We start from the raw sequence: 16,043 nt of genomic DNA, 5'->3' as shown, positions 1-16,043 counted from the left end.
GACACGGGGCCCTTAATGTTGTCGCGTTAATGTAACGGGCCGGCCGCTGGCGTCAATCGGTAGCCGAATGTCCAGCCGTGCTGTGGGCACCACCTATCGTGTTATGAAAAACACCTATGCGACTATTTAACGACTCTCAACGTTGTCGGAAGCCTGGAAGACGAAGCTGACCACCATTTCTACGCTGGCGTCGCTGGCGACATCACCAGTGATAATCTTAGTGTGAAACTTCACGCTAGAGGCAGTTTTGCCTACCTCAATACGTTTTTATTTGTCTTTTCACGTAACACGATCACATTGTTTTACAGTTTGAACAACCGAAACCATGCACTACTCTATTTTGTTATTCTAGTATTATGCCGCTTTGGTGGATCATCAGCGCTGGTATTAAACTAATGCACAGCCGCCGGTACTTTATTAGGCCGGCTGCCGGTGCATATTCTTTTTCTGCTGCTGTCGGCACGTCTTATGGACGCCATAGGCGGGTATTGACATTAAATATAGACTAAATGCAAGTACTAGGTCGACGCAGACTGTTTAAATACTATTCCAGAAACCTCGCAACGCTTGTTTCATGCCAGTAAAAAACAGTTTACGAGAAAATTTCATCAGAGTGGTCCGAATACCCTTATCGCGATTCAAACCTCCCTCCACCTAACCTGAGAGTGGTTGCGTTGCAGACGTTATCGCCGCCCATTGCTGTTCCCGGGGAGTAAAATGTTGCCCGACAGACGACGGTGCAGATTTTTTCTACAATACGCAAACGCGCGGCCATGGAGGAACTGAGCCAGGACGGACCGGTGGATTTGCCGCTACAGCTGCTTTTGGTCAAGTGACCTGGACCGTTGGGGCATCGCGCGGCATCACATGAAAGTAGAATTCTCTGCGACTTGCAGTTTGTTCGAGTTTCGCTATCCAGCAAAGCCAGCGCAGCACTACGCGATGAGGAAAGCACTGAAACGCGAACGCGTGGGCGGCGCAGAGTCGAGCGAGCACGAAGCCTTTCAACTGCCCGCGTCGTTGTCAAGAGTTCGTTGTCTTGAGTTATTTTTATGCGAAGCATATTACGAGGGCTCAACCCAGCTCCTCAGGCGCGGCGGTGACCATGAAATCACGTGACACCGTGACGTCACGACAGAGGAGAAGTGGCTTTGGCTCAACTCTTGCAAGACGGGCTGGGTGGGAATCGAACCAGGGTCTCCGGAGTGTGGGACGGAGACGCTACCACTGAGCCACGAGTACAACGCTTCAAAGCGGTACAAAAGCGCCTCTAGTGAATGCGGTGTTGCCTTAGAAACGCGCTGTTTCTAAGGCGTGCGTCTCTTGCTCAGGCGCACATTTCGTTGCCGCGCCGAACGCTGCTTTGCTCGACGCTCACCGCGTCCAATGCGGGGCGCGTAGTCGCTGCCCTGTAGCCCATTGTCTTACACCCCTTGGCGGGTCGACGGGAACGCTGTCGCGTTCCACTCTTGAAGGCGAAGAAGTAATGCATGAGTTGTTTCTTCGTCTAGCCGAACCAAATATAGCCAAGCAACAGCAGTTCACCAGGCTAAACAGTGGTTCAACAACTAAAATAAAGGCTAGTATGCTTCGCATCCTGGGCTTAACCTTACCTAAGCCACAGCCATTTTTTTTTATGCGAAGCATATTACGAGGGCTCAACCCAGCTCCTCAGGCGCGGCGGTGACCATGAAATCACGTGACACCGTGACGTCACGACAGAGGAGAAGTGGCTTTGGCTCAACTCTTGCAAGACGGGCTGGGTGGGAATCGAACCAGGGTCTCCGGAGCGTGGGACGGAGACGCTACCACTGAGCCACGAGTACAACGCTTCAAAGCGGTACAAAAGCGCCTCTAGTGAATGCGGTGTTGCCTTAGAAACGCGCTGTTTCTAAGGCGTGCGTCTCTTGCTCAGGCGCACATTTCGTTGCCGCGCCGAACGCTGCTTTGCTCGACGCTCACCGCGTCCAATGCGGGGCGCGTAGTCGCTGCCCTGTAGCCCATTGTCTTACACCCCTTGGCGGGTCGACGGGAACGCTGTCGCGTTCCACTCTTGAAGGCGAAGAAGTAATGCATGAGTTGTTTCTTCGTCTAGCCGAACCAAATATAGCCAAGCAACAGCAGTTCACCAGGCTAAACAGTGGTTCAACAACTAAAATAAAGGCTAGTATGCTTCGCATCCTGGGCTTAACCTTACCTAAGCCACAGCCATTTTTTTTGTCTAAAAATGAAATATAACTGAACAAAGAGCATTCTCTTTCGTCTCATAATGCACTACAACGATGTTTTTATAACGAGTGTGTGACTACTAGTGACAGATTTTTAATGAGGAGTGCTTTCGTCATCAGGCATGTGCTTCAATGTCCCGGAGCAGTCTCTAATCATGTCCTGCATTTACCTAAATTTCTCGGCTACTAAGGCTCTGTTCGGGATAATATTGACGCCTTAGATATACCCGAGCATTAATCTATCAGTTTAGCTTGATTGACTGTTTGCCTTTAGTGTCCCTTTAACAAAAGAAAGTCAACCGTCGAGATATCGTCGAAGACGTGTCGGCATGTTGAGTGAGAAAATTAAGTCGGGATTTAGTGCTTCTAGATGTTTGAAATTCAATTCAATGCTAACTTTTCACCAGCATCGAGAAACATGAGCATCCGTTTTCGTTCTCGAAGCAAATGAAAGTTACCTAGGTTGTATTTCTCAACGTTTCTCTAAAGTTAGAATTCTAGGTTTTATACTGCGCAGCTTAAGAGGAAGCTTTAGCTCCGGCCCAACTCCGACGCGGCCTATTCAAATACATGTAAAAAGCAAAAACGCTTTTCTGAGATAACGCCTGGACCGATTTTAATGAAATTTGTTATATGTGAGAGAGAAAGCTAAATTCTAGTGACTGTTTGAAGCGGAATTTCGATTGAGGGCTTGAATTTTGTTAAAAAGATTTTCAAACATCCGACCGTTTGAAAAATATAGAAGCACAATGTTTACTAATTCATAGCTCTGCATCAAGAACCGATATCGCGGTTCTGTAAACGGCATCCATTAGAACATTCAAAGTGGACAAATATGACATACCATTTTACTTCTTACCTGATTTTGCTACGTTGGTTACAAGAGGTCTGCAAAAGCTGTATTCCCATATCACTAAATTTTTTAAGATTTATGTGTGACATATCAATTTTTTTCGCTTTAGATGTACTATTAGATGCAATTCACAGAATTTTATTATCGTTTTTCGTTGCTGAGTTAGAGGGTTGTAAACTTGATAGTTTCGTTTTTCGAAGATTTTTGATCTTTGCCAATTTTTAATAAAACATTGACGTCGTAACTCAAAAATTCGAAACCAACAGTCACTAGATTTAAATTTTGTCTTTTAAATGCAACAAATCTCGTCAAATTTGGTGCAGTGGTTACCGAGAAAATAGAATTCTCCTTTTACATGTATTTAGATAGGAGCACCCGAGCTAAAGCTTCCTTTTAAGGAATGACTATGCAATGAAGGCTGGTGTAATTTTTGCGTTTGTCATTGTATTACTGTCTGTATTACGTCATTCGTCTCCTGCTGCCTCTCATTATGCCTTTCAGAAGTAGTGCACTATTGTCAGTGATACAGTCACAGGAGTGCACTGCACCGCACGTCGAGTGTTCGCAAATTAGCATTTCTCTCGCGCACGCTAGCACACGTTTGTTCAGTCTTCCGCCCTTTTGTGGGCGTAACAATATTTAAAGAAAGAAATATATAAGGCAGCAGCTTCTCTACACTAAAGAAAAATGCCGATTTCACGTAACATACCTGACAAATTGAAAGACTGGAATGAAATACTTTAAATGTGGCCTAACCGGCGGCAAATCAATTTTCTGTATTGACTTGAAATAATTTAGGAAATGAGTGATTATCTTATTAGGCTGCGGTGTGGTGTTCATAGCTTCACAATATCCAAGTAGAGGCAAGGACATTTTTCTGCCTTACACAGTTGCTAGTCCTCACCCTGTTTCGTACCAACGCATTAATTGCCGTGTTCAAAGTGTTCAGCTAATCAATCCATAATTGTTGGTGACTAAATGTCGCAGAATTCATTGTGGTGATAGTACGAGTCTCGTGTCAATGAGACCGTTACTAGGTTTCCGCGACATTGCATGTAGAGTGCCGTAAAAAACTCTCACCTCATCGCACACTCCTGGATTCCTAATCTGATTCAGTGCATCAGTGCTTTGGTGTGTCTTTGTCAGAGCACAATATTATTGCGCCAAGTGTTCCATTGAAAGCCAAGGGGCTTTTCTTGTGCTTTCAAATGCGTTCGTATTTCTCGCAGTGATTATCCGCATCTATGGGCTTTTAAGAGATTTTATTAGTGAAAAATGAAAGCCAGGTTCATAACAAAACCGTCGTTCAAGTTCGCAGGTTGGGCGGTGAGTAAACTCTAGCACTATTCCAATATCCTCCATGTGGGGGTTCCTGTGATTGCTCAGCGTATCGTAGTCCTTAAGCAAGACCTGCCACGCTTCCAACCGGCATGCAGCTCCGTCTACAGCCAGCATATCTCTGTGCAAGTGTTACGTAAAGCTGGGTCAAACTCAGACCGGTATCCGAGACGGCAGTGTGTTGCGTGATTGTCTACGGTACTTGGTCCGGCAGCGCGCAATGAAGAGAGAGCGTTATTGTGCATCATTAGCCCAATAATGTAGTAGCGGTTGAAAGCTGCAGTTTTCGCTTGAAACCACACGCGACGCACCCCTGATTGAAGCATGCGCAGCCACGCCGAGCCACAGACGCGTCGAAATGTCCTCGAGTGGTTCTCACTGCGATGTGCCTTTCTTTCGCTTGCATGGCGCCAGAGCATCCCAGACGCGTTCTGGTGGGCCGTGGTGACAATGACCACGGTCGGCTACGGCGACATGCGCCCCGTCGGCGTCTGGGGCAAGATCGTGGGCTCGCTGTGCGCCATCGCCGGTGTGCTGACCATCGCGCTGCCCGTGCCGGTGATCGTGTCCAACTTCAACTACTTCTACCACCGGGAGACCGATCAGGAGGAGATGCAGTCGCAGAGCTTCAATCACGTCACCAGCTGCCCCTACCTGCCCGGCACCGTGGTCGCGGCCAAGCTGAAAGGGGACACGGACTCACCGGACGACTCGGACGTCCTGGAGCTCGACGACGCCACCTCGCTAGCGCTTTTCTCGTCCTCCTCGCCTGCCGCCAACACTCAGCAGCAGGCGAACAGCACCAACAACCCGGCCTCGCTCGAGACGGACGTCTGACGGCCGAGCGTCGTCCGGGGGGCGTCCTGTCCACGGCGAGTCGCCTCGCCGACTAGGTGAGTGCGCTCTCTCCAGTGCGCCGGATCGAGAGACGCTGCCACGTTCGGCTTACCGCTCAGCCGTTGTTTTCTGTACCAATGATTTTGCTTGTTTGTGCTACGAATACCCTTATACCTTCTAGTAGGAGTGTCGTCGTCCCTACCACCTCATGGCTTAGTAGCAGTGCTCGTTAAGGGCTTGGGTCATGCATGCACTGTGGTGGTCATCGCCTCGCTCGCCACTCATGCTGGCATCAGTCGCTTTTCTCAGATGCCCTCCCTCCAGTGTATTGGCCAAGCACTAGGTTGTTTACCTTCCGTGATCCCAAGTGAAGTGCCGCATTCGGCACGATGGTTCTGATGGTCACGTTACTTTGCAAAATCGCTCATGTTTGTGAGGAAAACTGAACGACCTATTTGTTTACTCGGCATTCAGGTAACGACGGTCGAGAATCAAAGTGAAGAGGCTCTCCAACGATGCCTCTTCCGTTTGATTCTGTCTTCACCGCATGCTCTAATACTTGACATAAAAACTGTTTACAGCGCAAACACGTGCAACCACAAAGTGAAGGACAGGACACAAGCGCTGACTGTCAACTAACTTTTATTAACGGAAGACGGGTGCCTTATATAAGGGGAAAGGCAGGAGTGAAAGGGGAAGGGAGTGATACAATCGGGGAAAAATGACGATGCGCATCGATAAACGAACGTGCCAGCAGTCAACGCATTCAGGCGCGAAGAAACAAGAAAACGAAAAAACTAGACAAACTAACAAAAAAACGAGGGATACTAAGATACAATTAAAATCAGAAAGCAGCCGCTTCCAAAAAATGAAGCTCTGCCGCAAAAAGCGATATAGAAGGGGTGCTTACGCACTTGCTACCATATTTGTGTATGTAGAACGCTTCCAAACTGACGCGCGCCGTCGCGTCGGCACTCTTGCCGAGAATCTTCGTCTCTCCCAAACGAGCCTCGCAACCTGTGCATCCAATTACGTGCGCGACCAAATGTGCGTACTTGTCCTTTAAGTTGCTTAAATTTCGGGCATGTTCCCCCAAGCGTTCATTAATGCAGCGGCCGGTTTGGCCGACATAAGCCTTTCCACACTTCAAGGGAACGGCGTAGACCACTCCTGTGGAACACTTGATGAACGGCTTCTCATGTTTTAGCTGGCAACCTCTTTTTCTAGAGTTGCAGATGCGTGGGCATAACTGTGCCAGCTTGTTCGGTGCCGAAAAAACAACGGAAACACCATGCCTGTTGGCTACCTTCTTAAGACTGTGCGAAGTCTTGTGCAGGTACGGCACAACCAAAGGCTTTTCGGTCTTCCGACGGTCATCTTTTACTCGTGTTCCCAGTTTCAGCTTCTGAAGGAGGGTCTCAGACACCGCAATCAAAACTGAATGGGGGAACCCCGCCGCCACAAGTCGGCTGGCCTGATTCTCAAAACTTGTCTGCATCAGGTGCGGGCACGACTTCTGAAGAGACTAATCCAAACAGTGCGACGCTATAGCTCTTTTTACCGTTTTGGAATGCGCTGAATCATATGGCAGCAAGTCCTTTTTTGCGCGAGGGAAGTAGCCCCAGCAAACGTGCTCTTCATCAAAGGTTAGTCTCAGGTCTAAAAACTGTAAGGCATTTGCGTCAGGTAGTTCGTGGGTAAAATTTAGCCCAAGAGCATGCTTGTCAAATGCGTTTAAAACTTCACCTACTGTAGAGAGGTAGGTGAAGGCCGTCTGCTTTTTTAAAAGCACTAAGAAGTCATCTACGTATCTAAAAACCTTTAAAACGAAACCCCCCAAAAAAGACCTATCTAAAAATCTATCTACCTTTGCTAAAAAAATATCGCAAAGAATTGGAGCCACGCAGGACCCAATGCAGACACCGTTGCGCTGCAAAAAAGGCAGGTTGTCGTAAACAATAAAAGTAGATTTGAGGTAAAACTGCAACAACGATATAAAATTATCTACTGACAAGCCTGTTGAATTCCGGAATGACACTTCGCCGTTTGCTTCTACGCATTCTCTAACAGCCAACAAAAGCTGATCTTGAGGCACAGAATAAAACAAGTCTTGTACATCTATGGAAAAACCAAAGCCAATGTTGTCTGTGCTCTCAAGAAACCGCGCGACATCCGTAGATTTCTTTGTTAAGAACGGATCATCCAAAGCAAGCGTTTTGAGATGCTTTTGCAAAAACCGACTAACGTTTATTTGCCACGAACCTTCTTCACTAACGATAGTCCGGAATGGAATATCTGGTTTGTGGGTCTTGGCTGTAAAAAATGCGTCTAGGCTACTACCTCTGCTATTGGCAATATCCCTCGCAAGTTTGTCAAGATTTAATTCTCTGCAGAAGTTAATAAACTTGGTCTTGACCCTAACGGCACTCTTCTTAATGGGCTCAAAATTCTTATTGATTGCCATTTGCGCTTTTTCATTGAACATTCCCTTTGGTAGAACAACAAACCCTGTCTCTTTGTCTGCTTGAACAAGCATAAGGTTATTTCTTTTAAAGAAAGAAACCACACCATTTAACACATTTCTATGATTCTGCGCGTCAAGAACGTTTTGTGAGCACTTTCGCAGACAGTCTACAGCCTCAAGAAAGCAGCGGTCCCGGTCCTCTTCATTTCTCGCTTTCATGGCCAATTTCCTGTTCGTTGCAATCAGCTCATAGGCTGAGACACCAGGCTCCAAACCATATTTTGGGCCATTCTGCAGGAGACGTGTTACATTCTCAGGCAGGGAAACATTTCCAAGGACGGTTACACTTCTTTTACTCCCTTGTGTAGTGTCCCTGTTGCCTAGACAAGACAGCAACAGGTTCAGAAGGCACCTCCAATGGTACTCCGTGAGTTGAGCAGCTGTTTTCATCAGCGACGCTAGCTTTCTTGCGGCGAGCCATCCGGGGTGGTCAACGTAGCAAAGCAATCGAAGCCAATCTTGAAACAGACGAACTTGCCGCCACAGCTCTGACCGCATTAATCTGCACAGTCTTTTAACGTGTCCCCACGACGGTTTTACAGGGCCAAAGAGAGCACTTACTTTATCTGGGACGAGGCCCTTGCGGATACAGAAGGCGTAGCGTCTTGCCCGGCATGTAGCGTTCACGATGTGGGTCAGTAAAAGGTCAGTGGTGCAAGAAGAGGGAAGAACACAGAAGGAGTACCTGTGTTCAGTACCTCTCAAGGTACTGAACACAGGTACCAAGGAACACAGGTAGGAACACAGGTACGTAAGTACCTCTCTACAGTAGGTGAAGTTTTAAACGCATTTGACAAGCATGCTCTTGGGCTAAATTTTACCCACGAACTACCTGACGCAAATGCCTTACAGTTTTTAGACCTGAGACTAACCTTTGATGAAGAGCACATTTGCTGGGGCTACTTCCCTCGCGCAAAAAAGGACTTGCTGCCATATGATTCAGCGCATTCCAAAACTGTAAAAAGAGCTATAGCGTCGCACTGTTTGGATTCGTCTCTTCAGAAGTCGTGCCCGCACCTGATGCAGACAAGTTTTGAGAATCAGGCCAGCCGACTTGTGGCGGCGGGGTTCCCCCATTCAGTTTTGATTGCGGTGTCTGAGACCCTCCTTCAGAAGCTGAAACTGGGAACACGAGTAAAAGATGACCGTCGGAAGACCGACAAGCCTTTGGTTGTGCCGTACCTGCACAAGACTTCGCACAGTCTTAAGAAGGTAGCCAACAGGCATGGTGTTTCCGTTGTTTTTTCGGCACCGAACAAGCTGGCACAGTTATGCCCACGCATCTGCAACTCTAGAAAAAGAGGTTGCCAGCTAAAACATGAGAAGCCGTTCATCAAGTGTTCCACAGGAGTGGTCTACGCTATTCCCTTGAAGTGTGGAAAGGCTTATGTCGGCCAAACCGGCCGCTGCATTAATGAACGCTTGGGGGAACATGCCCGAAATTTAAGCAACTTAAAGGACAAGTACGCACATTTGGTCGTGCACGTAATTGGATGCACAGGTTGCGAGGCTCGTTTGGGAGAGACGAAGATTCTCGGCAAGAGTGCCGACGCGACGGCGCGCGTCAGTTTGGAAGCGTTCTACATACACAAATATGGTAGCAAGTGCGTAAGCACCCCTTCTATGTAGTATGTAGTATGTAGTATGTTTATTTGGCCATATTATATACAATACAATATGCCCTCGAGGTGAGGCTAAAGGAGGTAGATCAAGCATACCTCCTGACAAGGCCTAAACCCCGATCACACATCATGGAAACGGGGGCCGAATGGACACAGAGAAAAAAACAAAACAATGAGCAAACATGATCACAATAGAAAATAGTTAATGATAGACAATAATAAATATCCATTAACAATAAACAAAACATTTCATAATATGCACAATCAAAAAAAAGAAAACTAAGTATACAGAATTAGCTGAAATTTAACCGGGGGGGAAAAGAATCGTCAGTTTTTTCTTAAATACAGACACACTATAACTTTCTAAAGCAATCTGAGTAAGAGACTGGTAGGCATTACATAATGTTATAATTTGATAATCGGTTGTTTGTTTACCATAATTTGTTCTGGGTCTTGCAGTAGATAGGGCAACGGAACGTAGACCATACGCAACGTTTCTCGAATTATAAGTATTAGAAAAAGAGTTAAAGTCATGTTTGACTTTATAAAAATGTGAAGAGCCAAACTAAAATTGTATAAGTGAAAGAAATTGCGAACATGAAATGTTTCGAAAAGATTAGCTTCAACAGATGAACTTCAACTTAATGAACGTAGAGCTCTTTTCTGGAGAGAAAGCAGTTTGTGTGAATCAGTTTTGTTGCATGTACCCCACACTAGGTTGCAATACACCAGGTGAGACTGAACAAGGGCAAAATATAACTGTTTTTTAATTTGTAGTGGGAGGAGATGTCTAACACGATAAATAACATAAATAGATCTGGCCATTTTTAGTCTAATGTAGTTTATATGATCACTCCAACCCAAATCGCTACGAAAAAACACTCCAAGGAACCGGCAACTATGAACTTGCTCGATGTTTAAGTCATTAAAATATAGTTTGATGTGATGATCTAATGGTTTGTTTTTTGGATGGAAGAGCATAAACTTTGTTTTGTTTACGTGTAATTGAAGTTGATTAACATAGAGCCAAACCGCTAACTCCTCAAGCCAGGTATTACATTGGTGTTCAAGTACTTGGAGACTGGAGCCGGAAAAAAAGACATTAGTATCGTCGGCATACATCAGGATATTAGGAGTTAATGGAATGTTTACAATGTCATTAATATAGAGAATAAATAAAAGTGGTCCCAGAATTGAACCCTGAGGGACACCGAATTTTATCATACCAAAACTGGATTTTACATCATGAATCTGAGTGTACTGTATCCGTGCAGTTAGATAACTTTCCAATAGTGAATTTGCCACTCCACGGATCCCGTAAGTTTTTAATTTGTGGAGCAGTATTGTATGTTGCACAGAATCGAAAGCTTTGCGCAGGTCGAGAAAAATTCCAACAGAAAAAAGCTTAGTTTCAAAATTGTTAATTATAGAGTTTTTAATATCTAACAGAGCAGATTCTGTTGATTTACCGGCCTGAAAGCCATACTGTTGGGGGCAAATAAGATGTTTAGCTTGTAAGAAATTGTTTAGTCGCCTATAGAGTATACGCTCAGCTAACTTCGAAAACAGAGGCAATACCGAAATAGGACGGTAATTATTTGGGTCATTTTTGTTGCCTCCTTTGAATAAAACGGTAACGCGCGCGACTTTTAATTTGCTAGGGAATACACCAGAAAGAAGCATTCTGTTACAAATATGCGTAAGAGGGCCAGCAATAATATTTACAGCACATTTGATAGGAAAAGCAGCAACTTCGTCATCTCCAGGTGAGCAGGTGTTCCTGAATGAATTAATGATAGAAATAACTTCATCCACTGAAGTAGGAGACAAAAATATAGATTCAGTAGTGCAAGACGGTAAGTATGAGTCAACAGACCGAGTTGAATGACAGCTAGCAGAGGGTCGGTATGCTCCGGCAACTAAAAAGTGTTCATTCAGCATATTGGCAAGTGAAACTCCAGCATAATTCACCCCATTGACTTTCAGCTCAGAGGGAAGACAATTCTGCCTGTTCCCTATAATAACGTTAATACCTTGCCAAAGTAATTTAGGATTGTGTAAGATTGACGAAAACTTATTTATATAGAAAAAAGATTTAGCTTTCTTTAGATCTGAGTTTAATTTATTTCGAAACTTCTTAAACTTAGCTAAATCATCCGGGCATCGCGTTTCTAAAAAACGAGAGAACATTTTGTTCTTTTCTTTAATTTGTTTCAAAAGTGCCCCTGTCATCCATTCTTTTCTAGCCTTTCTATGTTTTTTTATAGTTTGAGTTGGGAACGCAGCGTAATAGCATTCAAGCAGCTTCTGAATAAATATATCATAAGCACGGGACGAGTCATTTTCACCATATACATCTACCCAATTAATTGTCGACAACAAGTGACAAAATCTGGAGATGCTCTTTTCATCATTAACTCTACGAGCGTGAACGCGTTTATTCAATTTGGTCGTATCAGGAAAAAGTGAAAAGAAAGGTAAGTGATCACTAATTCCAGAAGAAAAAACACCGGATATGCAACTCTGAGGTGGGAAATTAGTGAAGCACAAATCAATTAATGTTTCAGAGTGCAAGGGTATGCGAGTAGGCAATTTAATAGTATTGTCACAACCATTAGACAGCATTATTTCATTTAAGTTAATCTTCAGAGCGTTATCCTCCAAAAAGTTAATATTGAAGTCACCTAGTACAATGATACGCCAGTTGTTTTGGTTAGCAAACTTCAGAAAACAATCAATGAAGCGAAAAAAATTGTCAGAATTTCCTTGAGGGGGGCGATACACAACCATAATAGTAACTCTATGAAAAGCAATGCAAACAGTTTCAAAATCAGTACAAACAATTGAATAATCCGACAAGACCTCAAAGCACAAATAATTTTGCACATATAAAGATACACCACCACCACGCTTTCCATCTCGAAATACTGAAATGGGCTTGTAACCAGCAAACTCGCTGACATCTGCATTTGAGGTAAACCATGTTTCAGTGAAGGCAATAAGGTCAAAATTAAAGTTCAGTTTAGTTAATTCAGCTTCTACTTCTTCCGATTTATTTTTTAGGCTTTGACAGTTCAAGTGGTAAAGAGATAGTGTGTTGCGAGGATTGTAAGCACCATCCTTTAGAAAGTCGGTGAATGACTCGGCAGTAAAATAAGCCATTTTTGAGCAGGTGTACTGCGCAGTCTCGCAGCGACAGTGATTAAACCATCTTATCAATGTCCTCCTCACAAGCGACCCTGATGGCTCTATATCACTTTTTGCGGCAGAGCTTCATTTTTTGGAAGCGGCTGCTCTCTGATTTTAATTGTATCTTAGTATCCCTCGTTCTTTTGTTAGTTTGTCTAGTTTTTTCGTTTTCTTGTTTCTTCGCGCCTGAATGCGTTGACTGCTGGCACGTTCGTTTATCGATGCGCATCGTCATTTTTCCCCGATTGTATCACTCCCTTCCCCTTTCACTTCTGCCTTTCCCCTTATATAAGGCACCCGTCTTCCGTTAATAAAAGTTAGTTGACAGTCAGCGCTTGTGTCCTGTCCTTTACTTTGTGGTTGCACGTGTTTGCGCTGTAAACAGTTTTTATGTCAAGTATGCACCAACTCGCCCAGAAAGAAGTTTTAATAATGCTCTAATACCATGCCCTGTTATACTACCCGATTCGTTCGGCGATTCGTCCGGCGCAGCTGGCTAACCAGACTGTCCGCCTCCATAATGCAGCACTGGGAAACTGGGGCTCCTCTGCGGCGGAGGCACTTCGTATCACGTTTGCTCGCAATTACCTGCGTGTTGTTAAAGGCAATAACCACCGGAACTGCGACGAATAGTCTGCGCAGGAAAGAACAGTTCAAGTCGTGTGGTGTGATCTCGCTACCCGCGATATATCTCTATGTTAGTATTGTTCGACTATTGGTATTGTTCTGCTATTTCACACTAATCCCATAAGATCAGGAAAGCAACCACCGCTAAACCTTTCGAATATCTATCTGAAAAACTCTCTCAAGTTATGATGCGGGGTGAGGGCAAGTCAATTAACGGGTCTCTATCTTTCTTTATTTCTGTGGCTTTCCTTATGCTGAGGTCTTGTGCAGGTTTACGCCATTTCGATCTTTTCTGTGCACAAAAGCCGAAATTCCATAAATATGACGCTTCGCGCAAGTACTCATGTGCACACGTTAATGCGCGGAAATTGTGTGTTGTTTTCCTATGCGACACAACGATGCGTCAGTGTGCGCAGCTAAGATGAATCTACTCAAGTTATAACTTTCGTGATTGCGCAAATAATGACGAAGGTTACTATGGTGTAGCGCATGAATATAGATAGTGAAGAAGCGAAGAAGGTACAGAGTGGTTCAGGAATGTTAGGACGCATTCGCCTTATTGCAAAACTTTATCTGACAGCGTTAAAAAGCTCGTCCGTCCCTTCTACCACGATTTATTGGGCTGGAGAGGTAAATCCAATCACCTATTCAGCTTTATAGTGAGATCAAGCTTCATCGACGGACGATTCTAGGAAATTTGAATGTACGTTAAACACGCGCTATTTGAACTAAATGGGAACCAAGTCTTTAAACTATCTATTCACATGAACATCGCAAATAATTTGTTTATTTGTTTGTGAATCTTTCTATTCTGCGGAAAGTATGGGTATTTTTGCAGGCCCGGAAGTTGGAAGCTTTTTATCAGTTTAGAGGAACAATTTCGGCCTAGAAATAGTGACGCTGCATCCTGGATGAGAGGCTGTGCTTATGGAATCAGTTTTACTGAAGTTCTTTTTGTTTTCATACTGCGCATCCGCATCTATTTTGAGCTCGATCCGCAAGAGGCTCTGCTTGTCCTGACTATGTGTAACTTTTTATACTAACTCAGCGCATAGAGATTGCAATAGCTCAGAATAGACCTTTGATAGTATTTCCGGATATTAAGGGAGCTTACGACAATTTGGACAAAGAATTGCTATGGGATATTCTCAAATCCAAAGACGTAGGTGACGATTCTGCGAAGCTGCTGAGGGACATTGATGGAGACTGCTGAGTCCACGTTGTATGGGAAGCCAAGAAATGCGGTGAAATTGTGCGATTACTAAGAGCAGTGAAACAAGGACGCCCTTTGTTTCCATTATTGTTCACGCTTTATGTTGAAAGCATAGAAAGGCTGCTGGTAAACAATGAATTAGGTTTTGATTTATTTTACATCAGTAATCGGCAAAGGGTGAAAAAGAAAGTCCCTGGCCTTATGGGTGTGGTCGACATAGTGTTACTAGCGGACAGTATTTACAAAGACATGCGAATACGTGCGAGCATGCAGCGACGAACTTACGGCCTTAAGTTCAGCACACAGAAAAGGTCTTATGATGTTTAATGAAGGGACGAGCAATCACCTGGTGTCAATTAAACAGCAACGGAAATATAAAACTAGATCCTACCTGGCATTTGCGCTGCCCTGGGCGACCATCAGTGCGCTCTAATAATTCTTGCACGGTTTTTACCTACACCCCGCAAGTTAGCGTATTCAAGCTCTCGTTCTTGCCCAAAACACTTAATGATAGGAATGGGCTTGATTCACAAGTTTCCATAGATCGTTATTGAGCCGAATCTTTTCAGCAACGGCTGGAAACACTTTTTGCATATAAGGTCTTGTGCAATATTTTGTGTTGCACTGTATATGCTATTCTGTAGGTTTTTGTATCGTGTTCCTAACTCCTGTAACAGCCCGACAGCTGTTAAATTTACATTTGTTGTTATAGTAAGTTTTCTCGCTCTCTCCCCTTCCAACTTCCAGCGTGCGTCACTCGAACCCTCGTGTTTAGGCGACGCGGCTTTCCGCTCACAGCGCTATTCCTAGGTGCAGAGTCTGATGTGGGACGCCTCTGACGTGATCGCTGCGCCGTAGCGCGACTGGTGGGAAAGCCTCCCCTGCGATGTGTGCCGAGCTGCTTCCGAGGAGTCATGCGTCTCTGTGGTGCTCCCAAGCGAGAGAGAGGACGATCCGATCGAGGGGTCAGATCGCGTCGGCCTTCGTGGCGCGTTGCGGCCCGGCTGCCCGTGCCGATCACGACGTTTGGCTTGCGCAGATCGTTTCTCCCTCCGAGACACCGAGTTCTTTGGTTCGTTCCGCTTGCTCAGGCGCACGTTTTGTTGCCGCGCTGAAAGCTGCGTTGCTCGGCACTCACCGCGTGATTGGTGGGTGCAAAGTCCGATGCGGGGCGCCTCGTAAGTGATCGCTGCGCCGTAGCGCATTGTCTTAACACCACTTGGCGGGTCGACGGGAACGCTATCGCGTTCCGCTCTTGAAGGCGAAACTTAAGCGTCCTCAAATTTTTTATGCGAAGCATATTACGAGAGCTCAACCCAGCTCCTCAGGCGCGGCGGTGTCGCCTTCACTACCACGTGACACCGTGACGTCACGGCAGAGGAGAAACGGGGCTCCAACTCGCGCCGTCGCTCGCGGCGTCGCGGCGGTATATAAGCAGCTGCGCTTGCCTCTGCTAAACACTCACGAGGTGAGATGCCTCTTGGAGACAGAGCTGCTCGTTGGAATGAGAAGCGAAGGTTGCGGCGTGCTACAGAGACTGGTTTTCTAGGTGGCTTCGGCTCAACTCTTGCAAGATGGGCTGGGTGGGAATCGAACCAGGGTCTCCGGAGTG

General features: G+C 45.4%; 1 protein-coding gene across 4 annotated transcripts in view; it reads left to right on the top strand.

The window, feature by feature from the left end:
- Positions 1-16,043, top strand: part of Sh (Potassium voltage-gated channel protein Shaker) — a 400,727-nt gene that overhangs the window by 324,740 nt on the left and 59,944 nt on the right. For all 4 annotated transcript variants that reach the window (XM_065432054.2, XM_065432052.2, XM_065432053.2 and 1 more), the window contains one exon: positions 4,834-5,312. In XM_065432054.2, coding sequence (XP_065288126.1) covers positions 4,834-5,256 — 423 coding nt within the window. In that variant the 3' untranslated portion in view covers positions 5,257-5,312. The remainder of the gene's footprint in view (positions 1-4,833; positions 5,313-16,043) is intronic.

Source organism: Dermacentor albipictus, chromosome 3, assembly GCF_038994185.2.
Source record: "Dermacentor albipictus isolate Rhodes 1998 colony chromosome 3, USDA_Dalb.pri_finalv2, whole genome shotgun sequence".
Lineage (NCBI taxonomy): Eukaryota > Metazoa > Arthropoda > Arachnida > Ixodida > Ixodidae > Dermacentor > Dermacentor albipictus.
The sequence above is the reverse complement of the archived record's forward strand: the minus strand, read 5'-3'. Positions and strand labels throughout refer to the sequence as shown.